The sequence below is a fragment of the Poecile atricapillus genome, chromosome Z (assembly GCF_030490865.1).
Source record: "Poecile atricapillus isolate bPoeAtr1 chromosome Z, bPoeAtr1.hap1, whole genome shotgun sequence".
Lineage (NCBI taxonomy): Eukaryota > Metazoa > Chordata > Aves > Passeriformes > Paridae > Poecile > Poecile atricapillus.
Window position 1 is genome coordinate 132,677,516 of NC_081289.1, and position 21,575 is coordinate 132,699,090.

The 21,575-nt window shown below is 38.8% G+C and overlaps 1 protein-coding gene across 3 annotated transcripts in view; it reads left to right on the top strand.

Moving 5' to 3' along the window:
- Positions 1–21,575, top strand: part of TTC33 (tetratricopeptide repeat domain 33) — a 51,465-nt gene that overhangs the window by 19,044 nt on the left and 10,846 nt on the right. For all 3 annotated transcript variants that reach the window (XM_058826803.1, XM_058826802.1, XM_058826804.1), the window contains exons 3-4: positions 13,021–13,102; positions 20,299–20,430. In XM_058826803.1, the coding sequence (XP_058682786.1) occupies positions 13,021–13,102; positions 20,299–20,430 (214 nt within the window). The remainder of the gene's footprint in view (positions 1–13,020; positions 13,103–20,298; positions 20,431–21,575) is intronic.

Genomic DNA, 21,575 nt, shown 5'->3' on the forward strand with positions numbered 1-21,575 from the left:
GGGGGACAGACCTGTCTCAGAGTGCGGCATGGTTCTTATATTTAGTAATGCAAGGGGAAGACATTTGATCCATGACATTTTGGTTTCAATCATAAGTTTGGCTAGCTGTGATTTTAATGTTTGATTCATTCTTTCTACTTGTCCCGAACTCTGAGGATGCCAAGGGGTGTGATATTGCCATCTTATGCCTAATGCTTCTGATAGTTGTCTGATAATTTTGGATGTAAAGTGTGTGCCTTGATCCGAATTGATATAATCTGTTATCCCATATCTGGGAATAATTTCCTCCAATAAAATTTTTGACACCGTTTGAGCTGTGGCCCTTGCCCTGGGAAAAGCTTCCACCCAATGTGTCAATTTATCTACTATTACTAATAAGAATTTGTATCTACCGATTTTTGGTAGCTCAGTGAAATCCACCTGGATTCTTTCAAATGGCCTGTATGAGAGAGGGCGACCTCCCCAGGCTGATTGCTTAAATTTGGATCCATTTATTTTCTGGCATATCACACATCCTTGCACCTCTTGTTTGGCGAGTTCGAAGATTCCTTTGCACCCGAAAAATTTAAGAAATTGCTCGAGTTCCCCAATGAGTTTGTTCATGTAGTCTCCGTAGTATTCCCCTTGCCATTCCCTTTGGGACTAATTCCCTCCCGTCTGGTAACCACCATTTTCCCTTTTCGAAGTTACCTCCTACCTTTTTGAATTCTTCTATCTCCCTTTCTGAAGGGAGCATGGAAACCTCTGGTGATTCCTCTGGGATTTCTTTGGGAATACTTACCGTTAACAAAGCCGCTCTTTTCGCCTCTTTGTCTGCCAGGTTGTTTCCCCGCGTGTGGAATTGCCACCCTGTTTGGTGTCCTTTTACATGGACCACCGATATTTCTCGTGGCTCTCTGACTGCTTCTAAAATTTGTCTGATTATCTCCCCATGGATTAATCCTTTTCCTTTAGTATTTATCAAACCCCTCTCTTCCCATATTTTCCCGAAGGTATGCACCACTCCGAATGCATATCTTGAGTCTGTAAAAATGGTCCCCCTTTTTCCTTTCAATCCCCGAAGGGCTTTTAGGAGAGCATATAGCTCTCAAGCTTGGGCAGACGAACTTGCTTTTAGGGGTCCCGACTCTACAACCTCTCCTGACATGCCATTTATTATTGCATATCCTGATTTTCGTTTTCCTTCAACAACTTTCGAAGAACCATCTATAAACCATTTTTCTCCTCCTTCTAATTCTTGATCTTCCAAGTCAGGCCTAACCTTTGTTTGCAATTCCACAGTTTCAATGCAATTGTGGAGTAGTTTTTCTGTTGGTTCCCCAAACAGGAACTGCGCAGGATTCTGTGCAGTAGTTGTTTTTAATTCCAGGCCCGGTGAGCTGATTAAGATGGCATCATATTTCAGAAGCCTTGAATCAGTTAACCATTTTTCTGCTTTTTGTTGTAAGATATTTCTTACGTCATGTGGGGTATAAACTATCAAGGAAGCTCCAAAAGTTATCTTTTTTGCTTCCCCAACCAACAGAGCTACTGCCACGATTGCTTGCAAGCAAGTAGGCCAGCTCCTACTAACCGGATCTAGGATTTTTGATAGAAATCCTATGGGTTTCCTTTTTTCTGCCCATTCCTGGGTCAGAACCCCTTGTGCTGTTTGCGCACTTACGTCCACAAACAGCTGAAATTCTTTATTGGTGTCCGGCAAGGTTAGTACGGGGGCGGTTATGAGGGCATTCTTTAACTCCTGGAATTTAATTCCATCTTGCTCAGTCCATTTCAGTCTGTCAGTGTTTAGTCTTTCATACAGAAACTTTACTTTTTCACTAAAACCTTCAATCCATTGCTTGCAATATCCCAGAAGCCCTAAAAATTGTCTAATTTGTCTTTTTGTTTTTGGGGCAGGGAGTGCAAGGATCCCTGCCACTCTCTCAGGGTCCAATTTCTTTTTCCCTTGAGATATCCAATGACTAAGATATTTAACCTCGGGCTCTGTGAATTGCAGTTTGGATTTGGATACCTTTAACACCTTCTGTCCCAAAAAATTTAACAAAGCAATCGTACTCCTTTTCACCTTTTTTTCAGTTGTCCCGGCAATCAACAGGTCATCTACATATTGTAACAGTTTTGTCCCATCCTCAGGAACGAATTGGGTTAGCAATTGCTCCAAAGCCTGTCCGAACAGATTTGGAGATTCCACAAATCCTTGAGGAAGGACCGTCCACCTTAGCTGTTGTTTTCGGTTTGTGTCAGGGTCCTCCCACTGAAAGGCGAAGTAATTCCTACTCCTCTCATCCGAAGGACAAGTCCAAAAGGCATCCTTTAAGTCAATTACACTGTACCACACATCCTCAGGTGAGAGTCTGTTTAGTAAAGTATGAGGGTTTGCCACCACCGGGAACCTGGTTCGGGTTCTAGCGTTTACCGCTCTAAGATCCTGAACCAGTCAGAAACTCCCATCCATTTTCTTTACGGCCAGGATGGGGGTGTTATGTTGAGACATGCAGGGTTCGAGGGTACCCCCTTTGAGAAGATCATCAATTACCTGCTTCAATCCCCTCCTCCCTTCCATCGGGATGGGATATTGTTTGACCCTTATTGGGTCATTGGGGTCCTCTATTTCAATTTTAATAGGCTTAATATTTAGTTTTCCCACTTCCCCTTTTGAGTGCCACACTTTGGGATTAATTTCCTCTTCATCCTTTGGAGTCAATTTGAATATCTTCACCACCAATTCAGAATTTTTAACAACAATATTGATACCCAATGCAACAATCATGTCTCTTCCTAATAAATTATAATCCGCCTCTTCTACAAGTAACAAATTTCCTAGGCAAATTTTATTTTTCGATTCTATTTCCACATCTTTTATTACAGACACTTTAAAAGGATCTCCCTTGGCTCCAATTACAAAAACCTTTTCCCTGCTTGCCACACACCCCTCTGGTAGTTTTTGCAGAGTACTCCTCTCTGCCCCGGTATCTACCAGGAAGCTTACCTCCTGCCGTTGGGGACCCACTCTCAGTTTTATCAAGGGCTCTTTAGATGCTTTGGTCCCCAAATTAAAGAGCCCAAGACACCGCTAATCCTCTTGAAAGATTTTTTCATCTTTTATCCTTTTCCTACAGTCCCGCTGAATGCGTCCTACCTTTTTACAATAGTAACACTCGGGAAGCTCTCTCCGTGGGGTAGGGGCTGCCTTGTGAGAGCCTTTCTGTTTTCTGGGTGAAGTTTTAAACTTACCATGCGTTGGCTCCTGCTTTTGAACCTCTTTGATTGCGGCTACTAACACCTTAGCCTGTAGCCTTTGTTTTTCATCCTCCCTTCTCATATATATCTTTTGAGCTTCCCTCAGAAGCTCTTGGAGGCTTTTATCCTGCTATCCATCGATTTTCTCCAGTTTCCTCCTAATATCCTCCCAAGACTTTGCTACGAATTGTGTCTTGAGTAGGACCTCTCCCACGGGAGAGTTTGGGTCAGTCCCAGAGTATATCTGAAGACTCCGCCGTAGCTTCTCCACCCATTCTGTGGGCGATTCCTCCTTCCCTTGGCATTCCCCGAACACTTTACTAATGTTTTGACCTCGGGGAACCGCCTCTCTAATTCCCTGCACAATTATATTTCTTAAATCTATCATGCTCCGCCTGCCTTCTTCCGTCTGGGCGTTCCAACTCGGGCTTACACTGGGCAACTTTTGGTCGCCCGGTGTCCCCTGTGGGTTGCGTCGGTCCCAGTCCCTGATACCAGCTTGTTTAATCATCTCTCTCTCCTCCTGATTAAACAGCGATCTCAGGATTGCCATAAGATCATCATACGTATAAATACTGCTTCCTAAGAAGTCATCCAACTTTTCAGCCACACCAAACGGATCATCCAGCAACTGCCCCATCTCTTTTTTAAATGCTAGCACATCCCCTGAATTAAGGGGAACATTCACAAACCCAATTACTCCAGGGGCGGTTGGTACTTCCCTGAGAGGGAACATTCGGTGTCCATTCTCATTCTCCCCCCACTCTTCACCCACCATTTTTGCTTTCAAACGAGTTCTACTCGCAGGAGGGGAACTGGGGTTTGTGGGGTTTTTTTCCTTTATTGTTTGCGGGAACTCCGCCGCCATCCAGTTACCGGGGGGGACCTTTTCAGTTAAGTTTGAGGGTCCCGGCTGTGGCGGCCGGATGGGCAATTGTGGATAGGGTGATCCCCAGCCTTGCACTAACATGGACTCTGGAGAGGTTGTGGCGGCTGGGGTTTCCACAGGCGGGGGCAACGGGAATGTTGCCGGTACGACTGCCAATGCCGACTCCCCTGCTCGAGATGTGAATATCTCAGCAGGTTGCTCTGGGGAGCCCGCGGGTGCTGACGGCACCACCTGATCCACCGCAGAGGGTTCTGCCGGTCTGTGGTATGGAGGGGATAAATGATCAAGGGGTTCCCAGGTTTCGGCCCTTGATCTAGATTTTTGTTTCACCGGGAATAACCCTACTCTGGCAGTTAACCAGAGCTTGGCATATTCCTTCTCCTCGGGGTCCGAGGAAACCTTGCTCTCCACATAAGAGAGCAACTCATTACATGTCCAACTTTCAAATGTGCCCAACACAGGCCAAGTGAGATGGTTTCTCAGTTCTTGCCCTCCCCAGACCTCGGCGCAATACTGGATCATTTTTGCCTTAGATTTCTTTTTTCTCTCGGGACAATTTTCCCAGTATTTTAACATCCATCCCAAGGGACTTTCCGGTGGGATGTCCAGCAATCCCTTCGCTTTCTCGGAGGGACCCTTTTCATTACCCTTCTTCTGCATCTTACTTTTTCTTTGTCCCATATTAATAAAAAATATATCTTACCTTTCCTGCGTTGTGTTCGTTCCGCCTTTGCCAGAGAAATCAAAGTTTGCTAATACTCACCTCTCAGTTAGCTGCACTGGGGTCTTTTGTATTCAGCACTTCGATTCTCCTTTGGACCTTTGCCTAGGTCCGTTGACTGAAAGGGTTTACCAATTCCCGAGCTCGATAGGACGTCCCCTTCCCCTTTCAGCCCCTTGCGATCGGTCCCCCGGGACTCCCTTTCGTCCCAGGTTTTTACAAGTGTGTAGAGAGAGAACTTTCCCACACCGAATTGCTTCCTTCGCGGCCGGCCAATTCCCTCGCGGGAGGATGGAACCGTGGCCTTGAAGTCCGCACTTGCCCCGTGATCAGATCACGCCTCACGCACACTTGCCCAATCACCCGCTCAGCTTCACAGTACTTACAGCTTTTTCCTGCGAGGGCGTCTTCGTGCACTGTCGACTTTTTACGAGCTACCAAGCCGCGGCTTTCTCGAAGGCTCCGTGCCTTCCCGAGCTCTCTGGATCTGTCTCTCTTTTTATTGTGGTTTTTGCCTCAGCCTAAATTTGGTTCGGATGTCGGAACGAACTGCGGAGGCTCTCGACTCCCCAGGCCACCGAAATCAGCGGGGGTACCCGCCCTGGACAGCGAGATTCTCCCGCAGTTTCTCCGATCTGAGTCATGGCACCAATCTGTTATAAATGCAAAGGCAAATTCAGGTTAAAAAAAAGAGAAATTTATTATAAAACAATAAAGAACAAACAACGAGAAAAACCACAATGAAATGGGCAGCGCAGCGCTGGGTGGACAGGGTCTATACCAAAGGTATAGGTGTTCCCAAATCCACACTTGAGGGTTCTCTGGTCTGGGTTTTTATAGGGATTTTGTGTCCTGAGGCCAAATTCCAAGCAGGCACCATTCACCAAAGGTCCTTGATTGTTGGATGAATGGATTTCCTGGCATTGGAGAATAGAGTTAGTAGATGTCCGGGCAGAGTCTCCTCATATGTAAAGAGGTTTTTAATGTTCCCAGATTTCAATTTTGGTTCGGGCCATCAGGATGGAGTGGTGGGATCTGGGTTGGAGCCGATGAATATCTCGGCTGGGCTTTTCCCTTTGTCCAGTCTGATTGCTTTCCCAACAGCGGTTTGCCAGGTGGGGTGTTCAGGTCTGGTGATGAATATCTCCTCCGAGCTCGTTCCTCTGTTAGCCTGATGGCTCGTGTCCTGCTTATTCTTTTCGGTCGATGGACGCAGGCTAGCATTGTTTTCTCCTGAATGGGAATTCACAACTAGATCTGGGGAAGGACTTTTTGCCACACTGTTTTATTTTATATTATTACAACTATATTTATTTTGACCTTTACGAATTTTTATACATAAGTTTATCTATTACAAAATTTTTACATGGTTAAAACCTAATTACTTCTCACTGCAGTCTGTCTGTTATTGTTTCTGTAGTTAATCAAGTATGCAGTCAGTGACAGCAGTCACTTTGATTGAAAACTTGTGGTTTTCATGACAAAACTAAACCAGCAAAGCCACTACTTAACTGAAAGGAGTGTAATTTCTTGGAGTTCCTTTACTCCACCCCAAACACTCAACTGTTTAACTGTTAACAGCTTGTAGCAAGAACTTGAGATACTAGGTATTCTCACTTAAAAAATACAGTACTGAATTCTGAGGACTACTGCAAATGATTAGTAGTGTATTTTTAGCCCTTCTGACAGTCAGCATGGTACAATCTTATTGCAAGTAAGTAAATTCCTCTGTGTTATATACGTTTTCTATTAAATCCATATTTTGAGAGAAAAATACGAAGTAGCAGAGCCAAGTGCAGAGAGGATCTGCAGCAAGGCCAGAAACAAAGCTACAGAATGTCCAGTATCTAGAATTTTTCATGTGATTGGTATCTTAACTAAGATTTTGGTTAGTAATATGCAATTTACTTGTTCTGTTTCCCCTGAGTATAAAGGATTTTTAAAAAGAAAAATATGTGTTTTGAATTTGCTTGTTAACCAGCTGTATAATTCTCTTCAGTCAAAGCTTAAGAACTGATGTCATTTTTGAAGCCTAAACAAGTGTAGGCACATGCATACATGCTTCCCAAAGCCTCCCTTTTCAGGGACAAAGCCCTAAAATTGCACACACTGATGGCCCGGGAATTAAAGTGCTTGTGGAATTTAGCTTCAAGAGATTTGATTAGCACCTCGATGTTTTGCCTTTGTGTTGCAAATTTTCTTGTCTGCTTACAGGTAAGTGCAGTATCTGAGTAGGTGAACCATGAAACAGTGATTGAACAAGTTGTAAAGAATGGGGTAAAGTAAGGCAAAGGTAGCAGAGCCCTCAGCTCTCAATTCAGTGTAAAATGCATTTGTGAAAGACAGGTTTGCTCGTTCCCCATTTTCTCTGTCATTTTTTGCTTTAATTGTTCCATTCCTGTGTCTCAAAAAAGTGATTGTGAAATAGTAGTGAGTAGTTTTTTGAGACTACTTTTTCACATCATATGTGAGGAAATTAAATTTTAAACTAAATCCTGTGTGTGAGAGGGTGTGTGTCAGAGATGGTACCAGAATCCTGATTCTGTGGCTTTTGCTTTAGAGTACTTGATTTTTCATATGAACTTGTTCATCTTTCTCCAGTATTATATTTCATAGTTTTTCTTGGACAAGGGTAGTTTCAAAACTGCATTTGCCTAACAGATACAGTGATAGAAATTAGCCATATTTACATGTATGGCTGGAATAAAAATTAGGAAACCTGTGAGTGGAGCTTACATCAAACCTTTAATCTTGTAGTTCATTGTGATGATAGATGGTAATTACTTTTGGCACATGATGAAATGGTAATTCCCATTCTATTCTTCTGTGGAAGTTGTAGAGAGAGAGAAGTCTCTTTGAAATACTTGTGTAGCTATTTGATTTTATGGTATGTTCAGCTGATTTACATATAACAGAGCTTTGTGTTCACTGTATAAACTAGACTTATTTCTAGACTTTATTTCACTTTGTGCACTACAAGTGTCCAGGTGACAATGTCCTGATCTTGAATGGTCTAATATGTGCAAGAATAGTAACTTTGAATATATAGGATTTGAAATTATATACTTCAGATATGTGCATGTTGTTTTGCCCCACTGTGAATTTAGAAGAGTTTGTCTTCACAAAGGGTAGCTGCACTGAGTTTATCTCTCCTTTACTGTGAAGTAAGACCCACGTATATTGTCTTGTGCCATTGAATACTTGCCATCCACCTCTAGCCACACCTAATTGACACTGTTAAATTAAAACATTTTATTGAAAGTTATGGTGGATAGTAAAGTAGATGTTTCTTTTCATGCATAATCAAAAGTGGCCTTTGACACAAAATAGCCATGCTTTTGTGCTGCAGTGGTCATGATTCACCTATAGTTATCAGAATTGTCTGACAAAAAATTGGGAAGTTGAGAAGAACATTTTAAACACATGAAGCGTGATAGTAAGGTGCACCAATCTTGTGACTGTTATCAGACTAAGTTGATGCTGTGGACATCAGTTTTCTGTGTGTTTGAGCAAACAACTTCTTGTTGCTTATTTAAAAACTGTTCTCCAAATGTTTCTACTAAGTGCTGTTCATCTCTCTCTCCTCACCCCCAGCAGAGGATCTACTTTACTCTGAAAACCTAGCTGTGTTAGAGAAATCTGAAGTTGTTAAACACAAAAAAGACATTACGTTTATTCTCGCTTTCCTTCCTAGTTTCCTCATTCACCTGCTATTTATATCTTTTCTCCAGAATCTAGCCCTGTGTCATGTCTCAGCTTTAAAAGAGAAGTTTATTCCTGTAATCAACTTCTGCTTTAATTTTCATTTCTCTTTTTATGTAGTCTGTATAATTACTGAGTAGTGTTCTTTTCCTCAGGTTTCCACCAAACTCAGAGTTTGACCCAACACTGGGTTAAAAATTGTTGTAGATGGTGTTGCTGGTGGCCACTGACCATTCTTGTTCCTCCTCTGTGGTAGAAATCTTTGACAATGAGGTATATTCTTTTTAAAATTTGTTGTCCCTTTCTCAGCTTTGTCTGTGATTTTCCTCATTATCCTGTAACATTTGATGGTAGGAGTACCCATCCAAATCTAAAAGAAATCCCAGGACTTAGACTTCTTCATGCCTTCTCCTGACACTCTGCTCCTGTACTTCTTCATGCCTCTCTCCTGCAGATGTCTCATTTTGTCTGAATTTCATACCATCTCCTCTCTTTAGTATACTTGCAGATATTGTCACTCTGATTATGTCCTGTCTTACTCTCTTCCTGAAGCATCAGCCTCTAGCAAGCCTGCGAGTAAAAATACAGGACTCTAAATCCTGCATGAGCTGTAGTGCTCATTTTTAGCATTTTATGTATGTGATTCAGAAATCAATATCTGTGTAATAGGAGTATTAGGTTTTTTACCAAGCGTCAAACTTTCATCTTAAATTTTGTTGTAATGATTTTATTTAAGAGTTCAAGAGATCCTGTTTTCCCAGAAGTGGTGTTGAAAAAGTGAAGTGTAAGCACGAGACGTTTGTTTCAAAAGTTTGGCAAGTTGTAGAAAAATGTGCCAAGTTTCTGCAGCTCGCAGATGGTCAGGAGCACGTCTGAAGAGACCAGTTTTAGTCATTTAGGGGAGCTATGGGATTTCATGACTGTTAAATAAGAAATGTCTAAATCCATCAGGTCTTGCATTCTGAAGCCATTCAGAATGTATCCAGTTGTCAGTAATTTATTTCTTTTTACAACTTTGCAATAAAGAACAGAAAATGCAAATTAAATTCTGATTGTAATTGTGTAATTTTTTTTTTGTAGTGAAGTGAACTACTTGGGTGAAATCACTGTGGGTAGATACACTGTATCTGTATCCTCCTATATACTACTACAGATAGAATTCTATCTTTCAAAATATTAGTCTTGTCTTAAAAATGCTGTGTACTACTGTTTAGGTGCTTAGTTGCAACGTACATACACATAAGGGTTTTAATTTTTCTGGAAATAGTGTTTTCATAACCCATTAAAAACAGGATATGTCCATTATTGGTATTCTGTGACTTTACTACTGCAATAGTTAAATTTTTATAGCCATCCCAGAGATCTAAAAAGTAATGGATCTAATTTTTGTCAGCTTATATTTTGCTTAAAATTGGTTTTCATTTAGCCAAGAGATGATAATAATATCTTAAATCATTTATCACTGTTTTTGCTGATATCTTAGTATCATACAATCATAGTGAAATCGAGATTTTTCTACCCTGGGTCCTGCTTGAAGCAAGGTCAACTACAGTGAGTTGCTCAGGATGTTTTCAAGTTGAGTTTTGGTTTTCTCCAGTGATAGAGATCTGCGTAAACAGAATTTTCTGTGCTTTGGTTTGTGCCTGTCACTTCTTGTCCTGTCACTGGGCATGACTGAGAAGACTCTGATTCCATCTTCTGAATTCCCTGCTCCACTTCCAAACTGGGTAATTTTGCACCATGGTAAGATTCCTTTGAGCCTCCCCTTCTCCAGGCTGCATAGTTCTGTGTATCTTAGCCTCCCCTTATATGAGAGATGCTCCAAGCCCTAAACAGATGTCATATTTATATCAAAGCTTTCTTTTACAAACCTACTTCTCCTCACAATGGTAAAGGACAGTGGTAAAGCTGTACAGTTCAGCTAAAAAAAGCATCCTGAGAAACAATAAAATTGTCTATTTTAAAAATTATTTATTTTGCAGCACTACCCCTATGTTAACTCCCTTCTTATTTCAGCTAAGGTTTATGGTTTTCGTAAAGCATTTTTTTGAACACTGACTTTATAATCTTACCTAAGAACCTTTTTCAGTATGGTGTTTGATATTTAATATAATCTTTAATATAACCTTTTCCTGCAGAAGAATGTAATAGAGCATTCTTTGATTAATGGACTACCTTTTTATAAATAATTTTTCCTAAATTTGCATTTCTAGAGCAAGCAACATGGTTCATTTTTGCTTAGTAAGGACAGTATCCTTGTTTTCTCCTGGAGCAGCAATAGAAGCATCTTCTTGTCTGAGTACTTAAAAGAACAGCCATGTTTTATAAGACCTTCCTCTAAAGTAAATAAGCGCACTGAAAAGATGAGTGTTTCACGGGCCTGTGGGTATCTGCAGACTATAAGCTGGTAGTCAGCAGTCAGTCTCCTGACTAAGTGGAACCTTTCCTTCACCAGCTGTATAGTGTTGTGTTCTTAGTCTGGGAAGTTATTCTGGTATTCTGTTGCAGAATTCTAGCATCCTTCTCTTGGGTCATGACAGAGTATTATGTAGACATAATATTATGTAGACAGAATACTCCCGCAGATAGAGTTACATAATTTACTGTTCACACACAGAACACACATAGATAGTGTTTCTGTGAATGTACAACTTTTTCTCCTTTGTCCATCTTTATTCTCTTGGTAGACTGTTGACAAACCATCAGCAAAACCCAGTAGAATTTGGGGGACATTAGCTTGTATTTGATCCTTCCTCCAGAGATAGCTGGTTCTTGCTAGGAGTTTTATCATATTCAGATTGGTGCTTTGAGCAGTGAAGGTTCCTGAAATGCAAGTTATTTTTACTTGTTTTTACTTTTGTTTTTACTTCAACATCTTTTTACTTGCAGAGTGCCAGTGCTTTCCCTTCTTTCTGGTTACTGATGTTATTACTATTATTGCACTGTTCTCCAAAACTTTTTTTTTTACTAAATTTTTTTTGCTGTACTCACACTATTGCACCTTTCTGCATGGCCAGGACACCTAACTGAGCTGAGGATCCTTATTCATGCAAGGTCTGTGCTAGGTCTCAAACTAAACGATAATCTTCTCTAAAAGTAGACCCCACTAAGTAAATAGCAGCATAAAACTTATATTGAGGCGTGTAGCAAATATGATGTTTTCTTAGGGTGAACACCTGCCCATGGGGCGTGAGCTGAGATGAAAAATGTGCAGCTGGTCTCTGAACTTCAAGGAAGTGTAAAAATTTGTTGAAACATACATTGCTTAGCACTCAAATATCACATTCATTAGTGTAATTTGCAAACTGATACCTGAATCATAATGAGAGTCTGACTTCAGTTGCATTGCTTTTCCAGTCCAGTTTTCTGTTCTAAATTATTTTCTGAATTCTTTATGTGAAGTTTCTGATGTCTTTATGTCACTACTCTGGAAAACCTGGGTCTGTGATACAACCTAGAGAACTGAAAATTAGGGAAAGGAAAAGGAGGGAAAACTGGGGAGTAAGGGAGGATAAAAACGGTTTTGTATGAAGGGTCTGTGAAAATTGCAGTAGTTTTACTTATGCTATATTAAAATTGAAGCATGTATATCTCCCAAGAGTAACCGTTTTCATACCTTTGCAGTGTAATTAATATAAATTCAGGTGTTTCCACACAGTTCCATTACAAATGTGGATTTTGAAGTTTCAGAGAATGTGTGATAACCCTACAGACTCCTTAATGTTGATGAGAAGCCACCTTTATTGTTGAAAGACTGCACATCTGTAATTGCATCTCACTCTTCTCTTACAGTTCTTCATTGTGGTTCATTGTGGTTCAAGTTTTACCTCATTTTAAGATTTTACCTCATTGTTCAAGACAAAAAGCTATTCTTTATTTGTTTTGGTCAATTCTTCTATTTTGTTCTTTTGCCTAGGAAAGAGCAACATAGTATATGCTTTCCCAAAGAGTGATTTCATTATAGCTGTTTACTTTCAACTTCCTGCTTATATTTTTATACCGAAATTGGTATATATGTCTTACATTATCTTACATTATCTTACAGTACAAAAATGAAGGCTTTTTAGAATGAAAAGAAATTTTAAATTTTGACTGTATCATGGCATGTTGAGTTGGAATTGTATTTCTTTATGCCTGGCTGAGGATTATTTTGACAGTGAGGGAAATTGGACTCAGTTCAAGATTTCTAGTTTTAAGTCATTAAACTTTGCCTCAGGTTTCCTATGTTGCCTTGTAAATTCACTTGAGGTCAGTTCTATAGTAGTACTTAGCATCCATTTGATCAGAACAAAAAAAATACCCAGTTCCTGAAAACAGTTTCAAAATCTCTTAGGGGGAAGTAATTAGAAAAATAATTAATACTAATCATACGCCATGGCACTTTATTTAGGACAATGTCAGGATATAAAAAGAAATATCCAGTCCCTTTAAATATGTTGACACTGTAATATTGTTTTAACTCCAGGTACAGAGAGGCTCTTGTCAAGTGGGATGAAGCACTTCAGTTAACTCCAGAGGATGCTACACTTTATGAGATGAAATCACAGGTAAAGAGTGACAGTTCTTTGCCAGTTTAGAAATTAGAAAAGAAAATGTTGTGTTTGTGAACAGATACTTGAACAACATTGTTTACTTGTTGTGTGAAGGAACTACAGCACATTTAGGTATTTCATTTTTACCAACCAAAGAGTGTCTTTTAACAGAAATTGAAATAGTGCATTGGGGAGTAAAAAATGGAAATACTTAAAATTATATTGGAGGGATCAAGGAGAGCCTTAGTGTGATTAGTGAATCTGACCATTAAAAATCTGCCTGCTCTTTCTAAAGACTGGGCTTAATACAACCCACAGACAATATTAAACATGGGTACTGTATGCAAATGATTTGCTTCAATCTGTTTTTGTATTTAAGTGTTACATCAGTCAGGTAAAAACTTCATAATATTTAGTCTAAACCTGTCCTCTTTCAGTTTGAAGCTGTTCCCCCTTGTCCTATCACTACATGCCCTTGTAAAAAGTCCCACTCCAACTTTCCTGTGGCTCCCATAAGAACCATTCGGGTTCTAGGACACATCTCAACATTCCCCAAAGAACTGTGCTTATTCAGTCTCAGCAAGCTCTCTAGAAAAAATACATTGTTTGAAGAAGAGAAGAAAAGAAAAAAAAAATTGGTGAATGTATTATGTAACTTTTAGGAAGCCTGCTATACTGTTTAGTTCTAAAATCTTTTGTTGTTACTCTAATTCTTTTATTGTGTAAAAACCCCAGTCAAGACTCTAACAGCCCCACTTCCCCAAAAAAAGAAGCCAAACCAACCCAAACCTCAACAAACCCCAAGAACCAATGCTGGTTCTTTTCCAAGGTGTGGTGGCTGCTTTTTCTAATGGCTGTTAACCACATTTGCTCCTCACAGTCATCTTGTCTGGTGAAATGAAGAAAGTTTGATTCTGCAAAAGATTTACAGAACAATCATCATTTCAGTACAGTAATACTGAAGGATGCTTCTGTTTTATATGGCTGCAGAAGGTTTAGATCATATTGGGTTATGCATTTTGTTTGAGAAGTACTTTATAGCTTAAAGGTTTTTCTTTCAATGGTTTTGGGAGAAGTATGTTGTCTTTCCATAAGTGTTAGTATAAATGCAAGATCTGTCTAGCCTAGTGCAATGACTGGGAAAGAGTTGCACAAATGGCACAAGCATGTAGCATTACTACTCTCCTGATCTTTTTCCCAGGCTCTCCAGCAAGCTTTGGCTCTGGGACATCTCTGTGTTTAGAAGTGCTTGAAAGATTTTTCTTCAACAAATTTGTTTCAATGCTTTCTGCTCCTATCTACATTTCTAACATCTGCAGAGCTATGTATTAAGGAATTTCAAATCCTGATTATACGTTATTGGATGACACAGGATAATGCAATTCTGCTTTAATTAGTAGCACTCCAGATCGCTGTAAAGGGTGTTAACTTACGTAGCAGTTCCTTTATACGTTTAATTTTTGACTTCACTAGTAAAGAAAATCTGCTAAGATGGAAGATGGTATTGATAAATTTTATTACCATAATTTAAAGATTTAACTCTCTTTTGAATAAAACAGAAAGCTGTTAAAAATTTCAGGACAGTTCTGCTCAGTGGGACAAATTAACGAACAGCTCCCTTGTAACTGTTCTTTGTTATGGTCTTATGTGAATGCAAGAATTTAAGATAGGTTCCCAAAAGCATTTTATTTACTTGAAATGATACCAAAATTAAATATTTTCACACTGAAAATAGCAGAACTGTGAAGTGTGGAAGCCTACCTGTATCTGAGCTATGATGCAGTGAATTATTCAAAGAGGTGCCTGCTACAACGTGCTTCAATCTGTGCTCCAGATGCAATACCTAGTACTGAGGGGTTGTTGATTACTTGGCTCCCCAGTCCCTGAATTTCAGCAAAATAGAAAAGGTGAGCTAGAGACACACAGCTTTTCTGCTGACAGAAAGAAACTGTGAAACAGCTGTGTGACTCTCGATTCATTTTATGAATTAGCTGTCCTTGACTAATGCAACAATTCGAGAGCAATGAAAGCTGAGAAAAACAAAGTAGCCCAGGCCGCTGCTTCCACATGTCTTTGCTTTATTTCCAGAAAAAGAGAGCAGTTCATGGCAATTGCACCATTTCTTTTTGATTTCACTTTCTTATATTACATACCACTTGTTACACTGTGAATGAGAACCCAAGAAAGGCTTGTGTACAAGATATTAATTTATAAAACTATTTCTTGAATGTTTTTACTAAAACCTATAACGTTTCAATTGGTAATGTCTCTTTCATACATGCGAATAATTATTGCAGATGTTTTTTTGCAGTATGACTTATGCTTACTGGAAGCTGTTTAGTAGAATGTGTAATTTGATACCTTTGTACTTCTAACAGCACTGATGTGAGCTGTGGAAATCCACTTTTGCTGAAATAGGAATACATAATTCATTCAAAAAAATTTTGTAGCCAATATTTAAAGGATACTATCTTAGAGCTGACTGTATTATTCCAGTCACAAATACTGCAGCTATTAATGTGGAGCTCTGTGAAAATGCTTTGGAAGAGCTGTACACCAACTTCAGCGAGGTCTTGACCAGCAGTGGGTCTATAAAAAAATCCCCCTGTCTTGGTATATGTGTCACATACTAGAGGAGATTGATGTTAGAAATGACTTTGTGCAATAGGCAAAGATTCTTTATGGTATGTATTAATTTTCTATCAGTTTGAAAATGTCTTGATTTGTGAAGTAACTCTGAGAATTAACACTGGAGGATGAAGTGGGTTTTTTTGCACAGGCTTGAGTATCTGTCATATATTCTTACATTTATTAGGATAACCTTATGTTGGGTTACACATCAGCTTCTCAATTCTTTAGTATTTCCGTTCTCAACAGCAAATGTAACATTTTCAATACCGCATTGTTTAATATGCAGCTCGGATAAATATGATAATGGCATTGTATGAATCTGTAAATGTTTATGGTAAGTTCTCAAAGATCTCTATTTTAATAGATGTAGGACCAATGTCTTTCAGTACTTCTGAAGAGCAGAAATAGTGTTTAAAGTTCCTAGTTGTCAAAGATACTTGAAATAAGTGTATTTCCAGAAAATCACATGGCATGGGAGCTGAGGAATTTCTCAATTGCTTCAAAAAACCATAAAATTTGATGATATTTTTCCCATTGCTCTCAGCTACTCTTTAATCCATTTAAAAACAGATTTTTATGGTTTTTGAGAGGTTAGGGGTGCACTTCTCTTTGCATGCAAGATCTGTCAGTATGCATGCTTGATACTTCATAACCAGCCTGAGCTGCTTCCTCATTGCAAGAGCAATGACTGGTAAGTAAATGTTTCTGGAAGTTCATTTCTGCATTTTTGTTGAAAACCAAAAATCTTTTAAAAAGACCCAGCAACAGCAAACTAATGTTGATTCTGATGTTAGGTAAGTATTACTGTTAGTATGTTCAAAGGAATGTAAAAAAACTGCTTCTATTAATGCAGCCACTAAGACTGCTTGAAATTAATTGTGAGCTGAACTTCTTAAATATTGACTGGATTAGTTTGTTAAAGCTTTGAATTACAAAGATGGAGGAACAGACTTTGACATACTCTTTGATTTTTTTATCTTAACATTTGATTACTGGACCATGTGGGACATTGTTGGATGAAGAAGGGTATCAAAGGACTTGATACTTCTGATGTTATATAACAAAACTCTCATGGGAGCCAGACTTGCTGCTGTTCAGTACCACTCCTGAGAAGTCACCTGGTTTGTGTTGCTTGTCTTATGACACTTGCACCTCAGATCTCAGATAACCATGCAGCTATGATGGAATTTTTGAAGTAGACAATACGGGTTTTTTATATATATTTTTAGAAACAAATAAATTCAAATGTAAACCATCAGATCCAGTTCCTTTTAATAATTTTTTTGGATGTTTTGTCATCAGCTGTATGAGAATCTGTTTTCCTACAATGCTGCATTGTAAATTTGCATTCACTGAACAGGACCAGGATTTCAGATATGACTCTTTGTTTTTATGTATGAAACCCATCACTTCAAATCATTCCACTTCCCCTCTTCTAAAGGTTTTCTTATTGTTGAACTTGGTGAAGAAATAATATCAATTTCCACCCATCTGTCTTCCTGCTTAAGAAATTACAAGGTTTCTAAGACATGACCAGACTTAGAATCCCATGTTTAGATAATAGCAAATCACCTAATAAGTGTCAATTATTTTTAATTTGTTTTTCTTAAATTGGGATGTGTAGTGTGTAGAGTAAACTTTCAAAATATTAGTGTGAACTCCAGAAATCTAAATTGCAAAGTAACATTTCTGTGCGGTGCAATGGTAATTGCTTTAGGGCATGGATAAATGTAAACTACTTATGGGTAGGATGAATTTTATTCATCTGTATTTTGAAATTATTTACTGGATGGAAAAAGGAATTGGATTAGTTGTACTGGACATGGCATGTATCTATATATAGTGATTCAGCCTTAATCCACTGAGCTCATTTAAAACCAGCACTTACTTAGATTCATAACATTTCCAAAATACTGTGGGCAGAACAGGATGGGTCACTCTGCTGCCTGGATTTCTAATACTTGGTCAGTCTCCTGATGAGAATTGCTATGTTTAATTAGATGAGAATTGCTATGTTTAATTGTTTTTTTGCCACTGTTTTCTTTTAATTCTTCTAATCTCTCCTGTATGACTTTTTCTAAAATCTAAAGCTAGATCTGTTAAACTAAGTTATTATAGACATGGATGTTTTTTGTTTTGAAGCATGTAATAAGGATAAATCTCTTTGAATAAAGCCCTGAAATAAAATGAAGTCCTGAAAATCCACTTACTGAACATCTCTATAAGACTTTTCCCTCCAGTCACTTTTAACACACACACACACACACACATATATATATATATATATATATGTTGGGAAGGTAGAATTAGAAAGAAATTATAAATATGACTCTTTAGCCAGAAAGGCAAAGGAAGAAATACAAATGAAAGCATGGTTTGAATAATTCAAAGAAACCGGTCTGGTATGCCAGAACACATTCTTTCCCCCAATAAAACTAAGCTGAGACCCCTCTCCCCAGCCTTATAAAGAAAGGTCTGAAGGACCCTGAGATAACTAAAAATATGCAAAAGCAGCGATTTCTATAGGTCACACACAAATGTTACTGTATTAGTATACTTATGAAGATTGGTTAGTAAAGGAATAGAATATTCAAATGTATAGATTATATAAGTAATTGTAAAGGAGAGCTCGCTCTCTTTTTTCCCGGCTCTCTCACTTCTGTTCTGTTACTCTCTTTCTAAGCAATCTTAAGTCTTGAGCTCATGTATTCATATTTTACCCCCTTTTGTATTGTGCCCTCTGAGCCTGCTTTGAGCTCTATCTGCTGGCTCATAGCAGGCTCTCTCTCTCTCCTGCGCCCTGAAATAAACTACTAACATCTAACTCGACTATAGAAGTCTCTGCCATGTCTCGGACTGTCCAGCACCCTGAAAGCGTCTCTTACACATTTATATCACTATCTATACATACATCATTTTATATGTACACTATATATATGTAATGAGTGTGTGTACATGTATATATATGTATATATACTTGACGTAGCTGCACATGGAGCATGTGACAGGCACGCTGTGTGACAAGGGAGGCTACAGCACATGTGGTTCCTGTTTGGCTTTCTCTGGCCCGTGTGGCCCTACCCAAAAAAGACTGAGCACCACTTGTCAAATCTGTGCACAGGAAATCTTCGTGCTAGGAGTGTTTTTTATTCCTTGTTCAGTGTGGTTTTTCAGGTGTAGTCATTGAGAACTGTTGAACACAAAAAAGAGGGAAGATGATATACTACTGTAGATGTTTTTTCTGAAGATTATTATGTACTGCTGAATTCTAAGGTACAGTCCATTGAATGGAATTAAAGTGAAGCCATAAGACTAGACTTTTGAAAAATCTAGTCATACTAGAACAGCAGAAGTATCAATCCAAAGAGCTATTCAGAAACTATATTTGTTTCTTGATTTTTTCGGTCCAGGGTTTCTTTCTACAGTAAATCTTTGCTTTCCCCTTTCCCTCCTCCTCTTTTTTTTAATGTGCTGCTCACCTCTATGCTGTATATGTACTATTTGTTAATTAGAGTAAATACTTAAGATTATCGCATTTGACTCCTTCTCTACTCCATACTCATATTTATCTATTTAATATATCATAGAACAGTAAGGTTAAATAAATCTGTTTCAAACTTCAGCAATAGTCCTAATGTGTTCTAATATTATTCATCATAGTTGCGGTCAGTTAGGATGAAAGTGGTTTCCCACACATGAGTCTAACCCTTGTGGTTGACATTCTCATCATACTGCAGGAATGCAGTTGTCATTTGTTTCTTACACTGGTATCTATCACCATAGCATGTGGGTGTCTGAAATCATGATCTCAGAGTGATGCAGGTCTTCAGGTGATGTGCCAATCTCATGGTGGTATTGGAAACATAAGGCAAGCTTTGAGCCACATTGTGCATTGCTAACTGTGATTTATTGCCTTAGTTGTGGAGTTTCGATACAAGAGGAATAATCCTGTGGTAACTGCTGAGCAACAGAGATTTTCACATTCAGAAACCACTTTTTTCCTTACTTAATGTAGGTGATGTCATGTCTAAGTTAGGCTCTGCAGAATGCTTGTTCTCTAAATACAACAGTCATTGTTAAGGTCTGTTTCCATGCTGTGTTACCGGGATTGTTTCTATAATTGTATCATGTGTACTGCACTGTTTATGGTAGATTCCAGTTCTCTATTAAAAAAAAAAATAAATACAGTCCAGGAGTTTTTCAACACTACTTGTACGTTTACTATGTTCAGTTCTCCTTGTGTTTGTCCTCCTGAGTATTCTGTTATGTTTCTATAGCTGTAGGGTTTGTTGACAAGGAGAGACACCTTCAGAAGCAGTTAATCTACTTCTAATAGGGTTGCTTGAATAGTTTGGGTGAATCATCCTCTAGCATGCCTGTTTCCCTCTGTGGGGATTGGAATGAGTCTGGGTGATTATCTGAGGTCAGACAACTAACTTTTAACTAAATAAAGCTAGGTAAGATGAATCCAGTCCTTAGTTGTTGAAACAGTGGTTGTTGCCTGGGTAATCCCAGAAAACTTGAATTTATTTTCAGTTTTGCTTATTTTTCTTCCTCTTCTTTTTCTATTTCTGATACAGGTCCTGATGTCTTTACATGAAATGTTCCCAGCAGTGCATGCAGCAGAAATGGCTGTCCAGAGAAACCCACGTTCCTGGGATGCCTGGCAGACTTTGGGACGTGCCCAGCTTGGATTAGGAGAGATAGCACTGGTAGGATAACAGAATTAATTGTGTGTAAGAAGGAAAATACAGAAATACCAAGATTGCTGTATATCCTTATGGTAACTTGTACACAGACAAGGAAAAGGATTGTTATTATTTATCTCTGGTGTTCCTTCTGCTTTATTGTGTTTCACAAACACTTCCTGTGTGGTTTTGTTGCTGGACTTGTGGAAGACCTATCTAGCTCCGAGACTTTTGTGTCATATACTATATTTATGTGGTGGCTTTATGTAATAGAACAATTATACTGCCATAATTGCACATACTACATTCTATGTGTTGTACTGCTACAGTACAGCTCACCATAGTTTAAAGATGAAGGTAGCGTGAAGTCCTGATTATAAAACTGATTATTCAGTTTTTATTCATGCCTATTGATAAAATTCTAATGTCTTCTTTTCCTTGCGTCCTGCTTATGCAACAAATAACATATACTCATTCCTGCTTTCCTCTGGCTCCCTGACCTCAAATGGTGGCTGAAGTTGCTTCTTCATTTAATGAGAGAGCGAAGAGCTACTCTGCAGTAGCTGAAGTGCATTTTTTTTCCTGGAGTATAATAGTTTTCTGCTACTTTCTGTGGAAACACAGCAGGTGAACTCTCAAATTCAGAGACATTCACAGAGGTCCATTAGAAAAACAATGCATCATGACCTCTTAGATGAAAAAAAGATATTGGTTGTATTTTGAATAGAAGTGTCTGTGTGCTGTTTTGATACAAATAATTTTATTGGGAGTTCAGAGTGTTTTTGCAAAGTTACAATGTTTGGTATCACATTTTTCAAGAATTAAAAAAAGATAAGGTTTTTTTTATGGAGGTTAACAATTCATGCAAAAGTAATTTTTAACATGTAGTAAGGAGCAATGTTAAAAACCCCAAACCAACCAAAAAAAAACCCACTAACAATGTGAATCACCTAAAGTCATAGAATGGTTTGGATTGGAGGGAACCTTAAAGATATCTAATTCCAGCCCCATTGTGCAATGGGCAGGGACATCTTCTGCTACACCAGGTTGCTCAAAGCCCCATCCTGGTCTTGAACATTCCCAGAGATGGGGTATCCTTCTCTGGGTAACCAATTCTAGAGTCTCAGCACTTTCACAGTAAAGAATATCTTCCTAATACCTAATTTTCC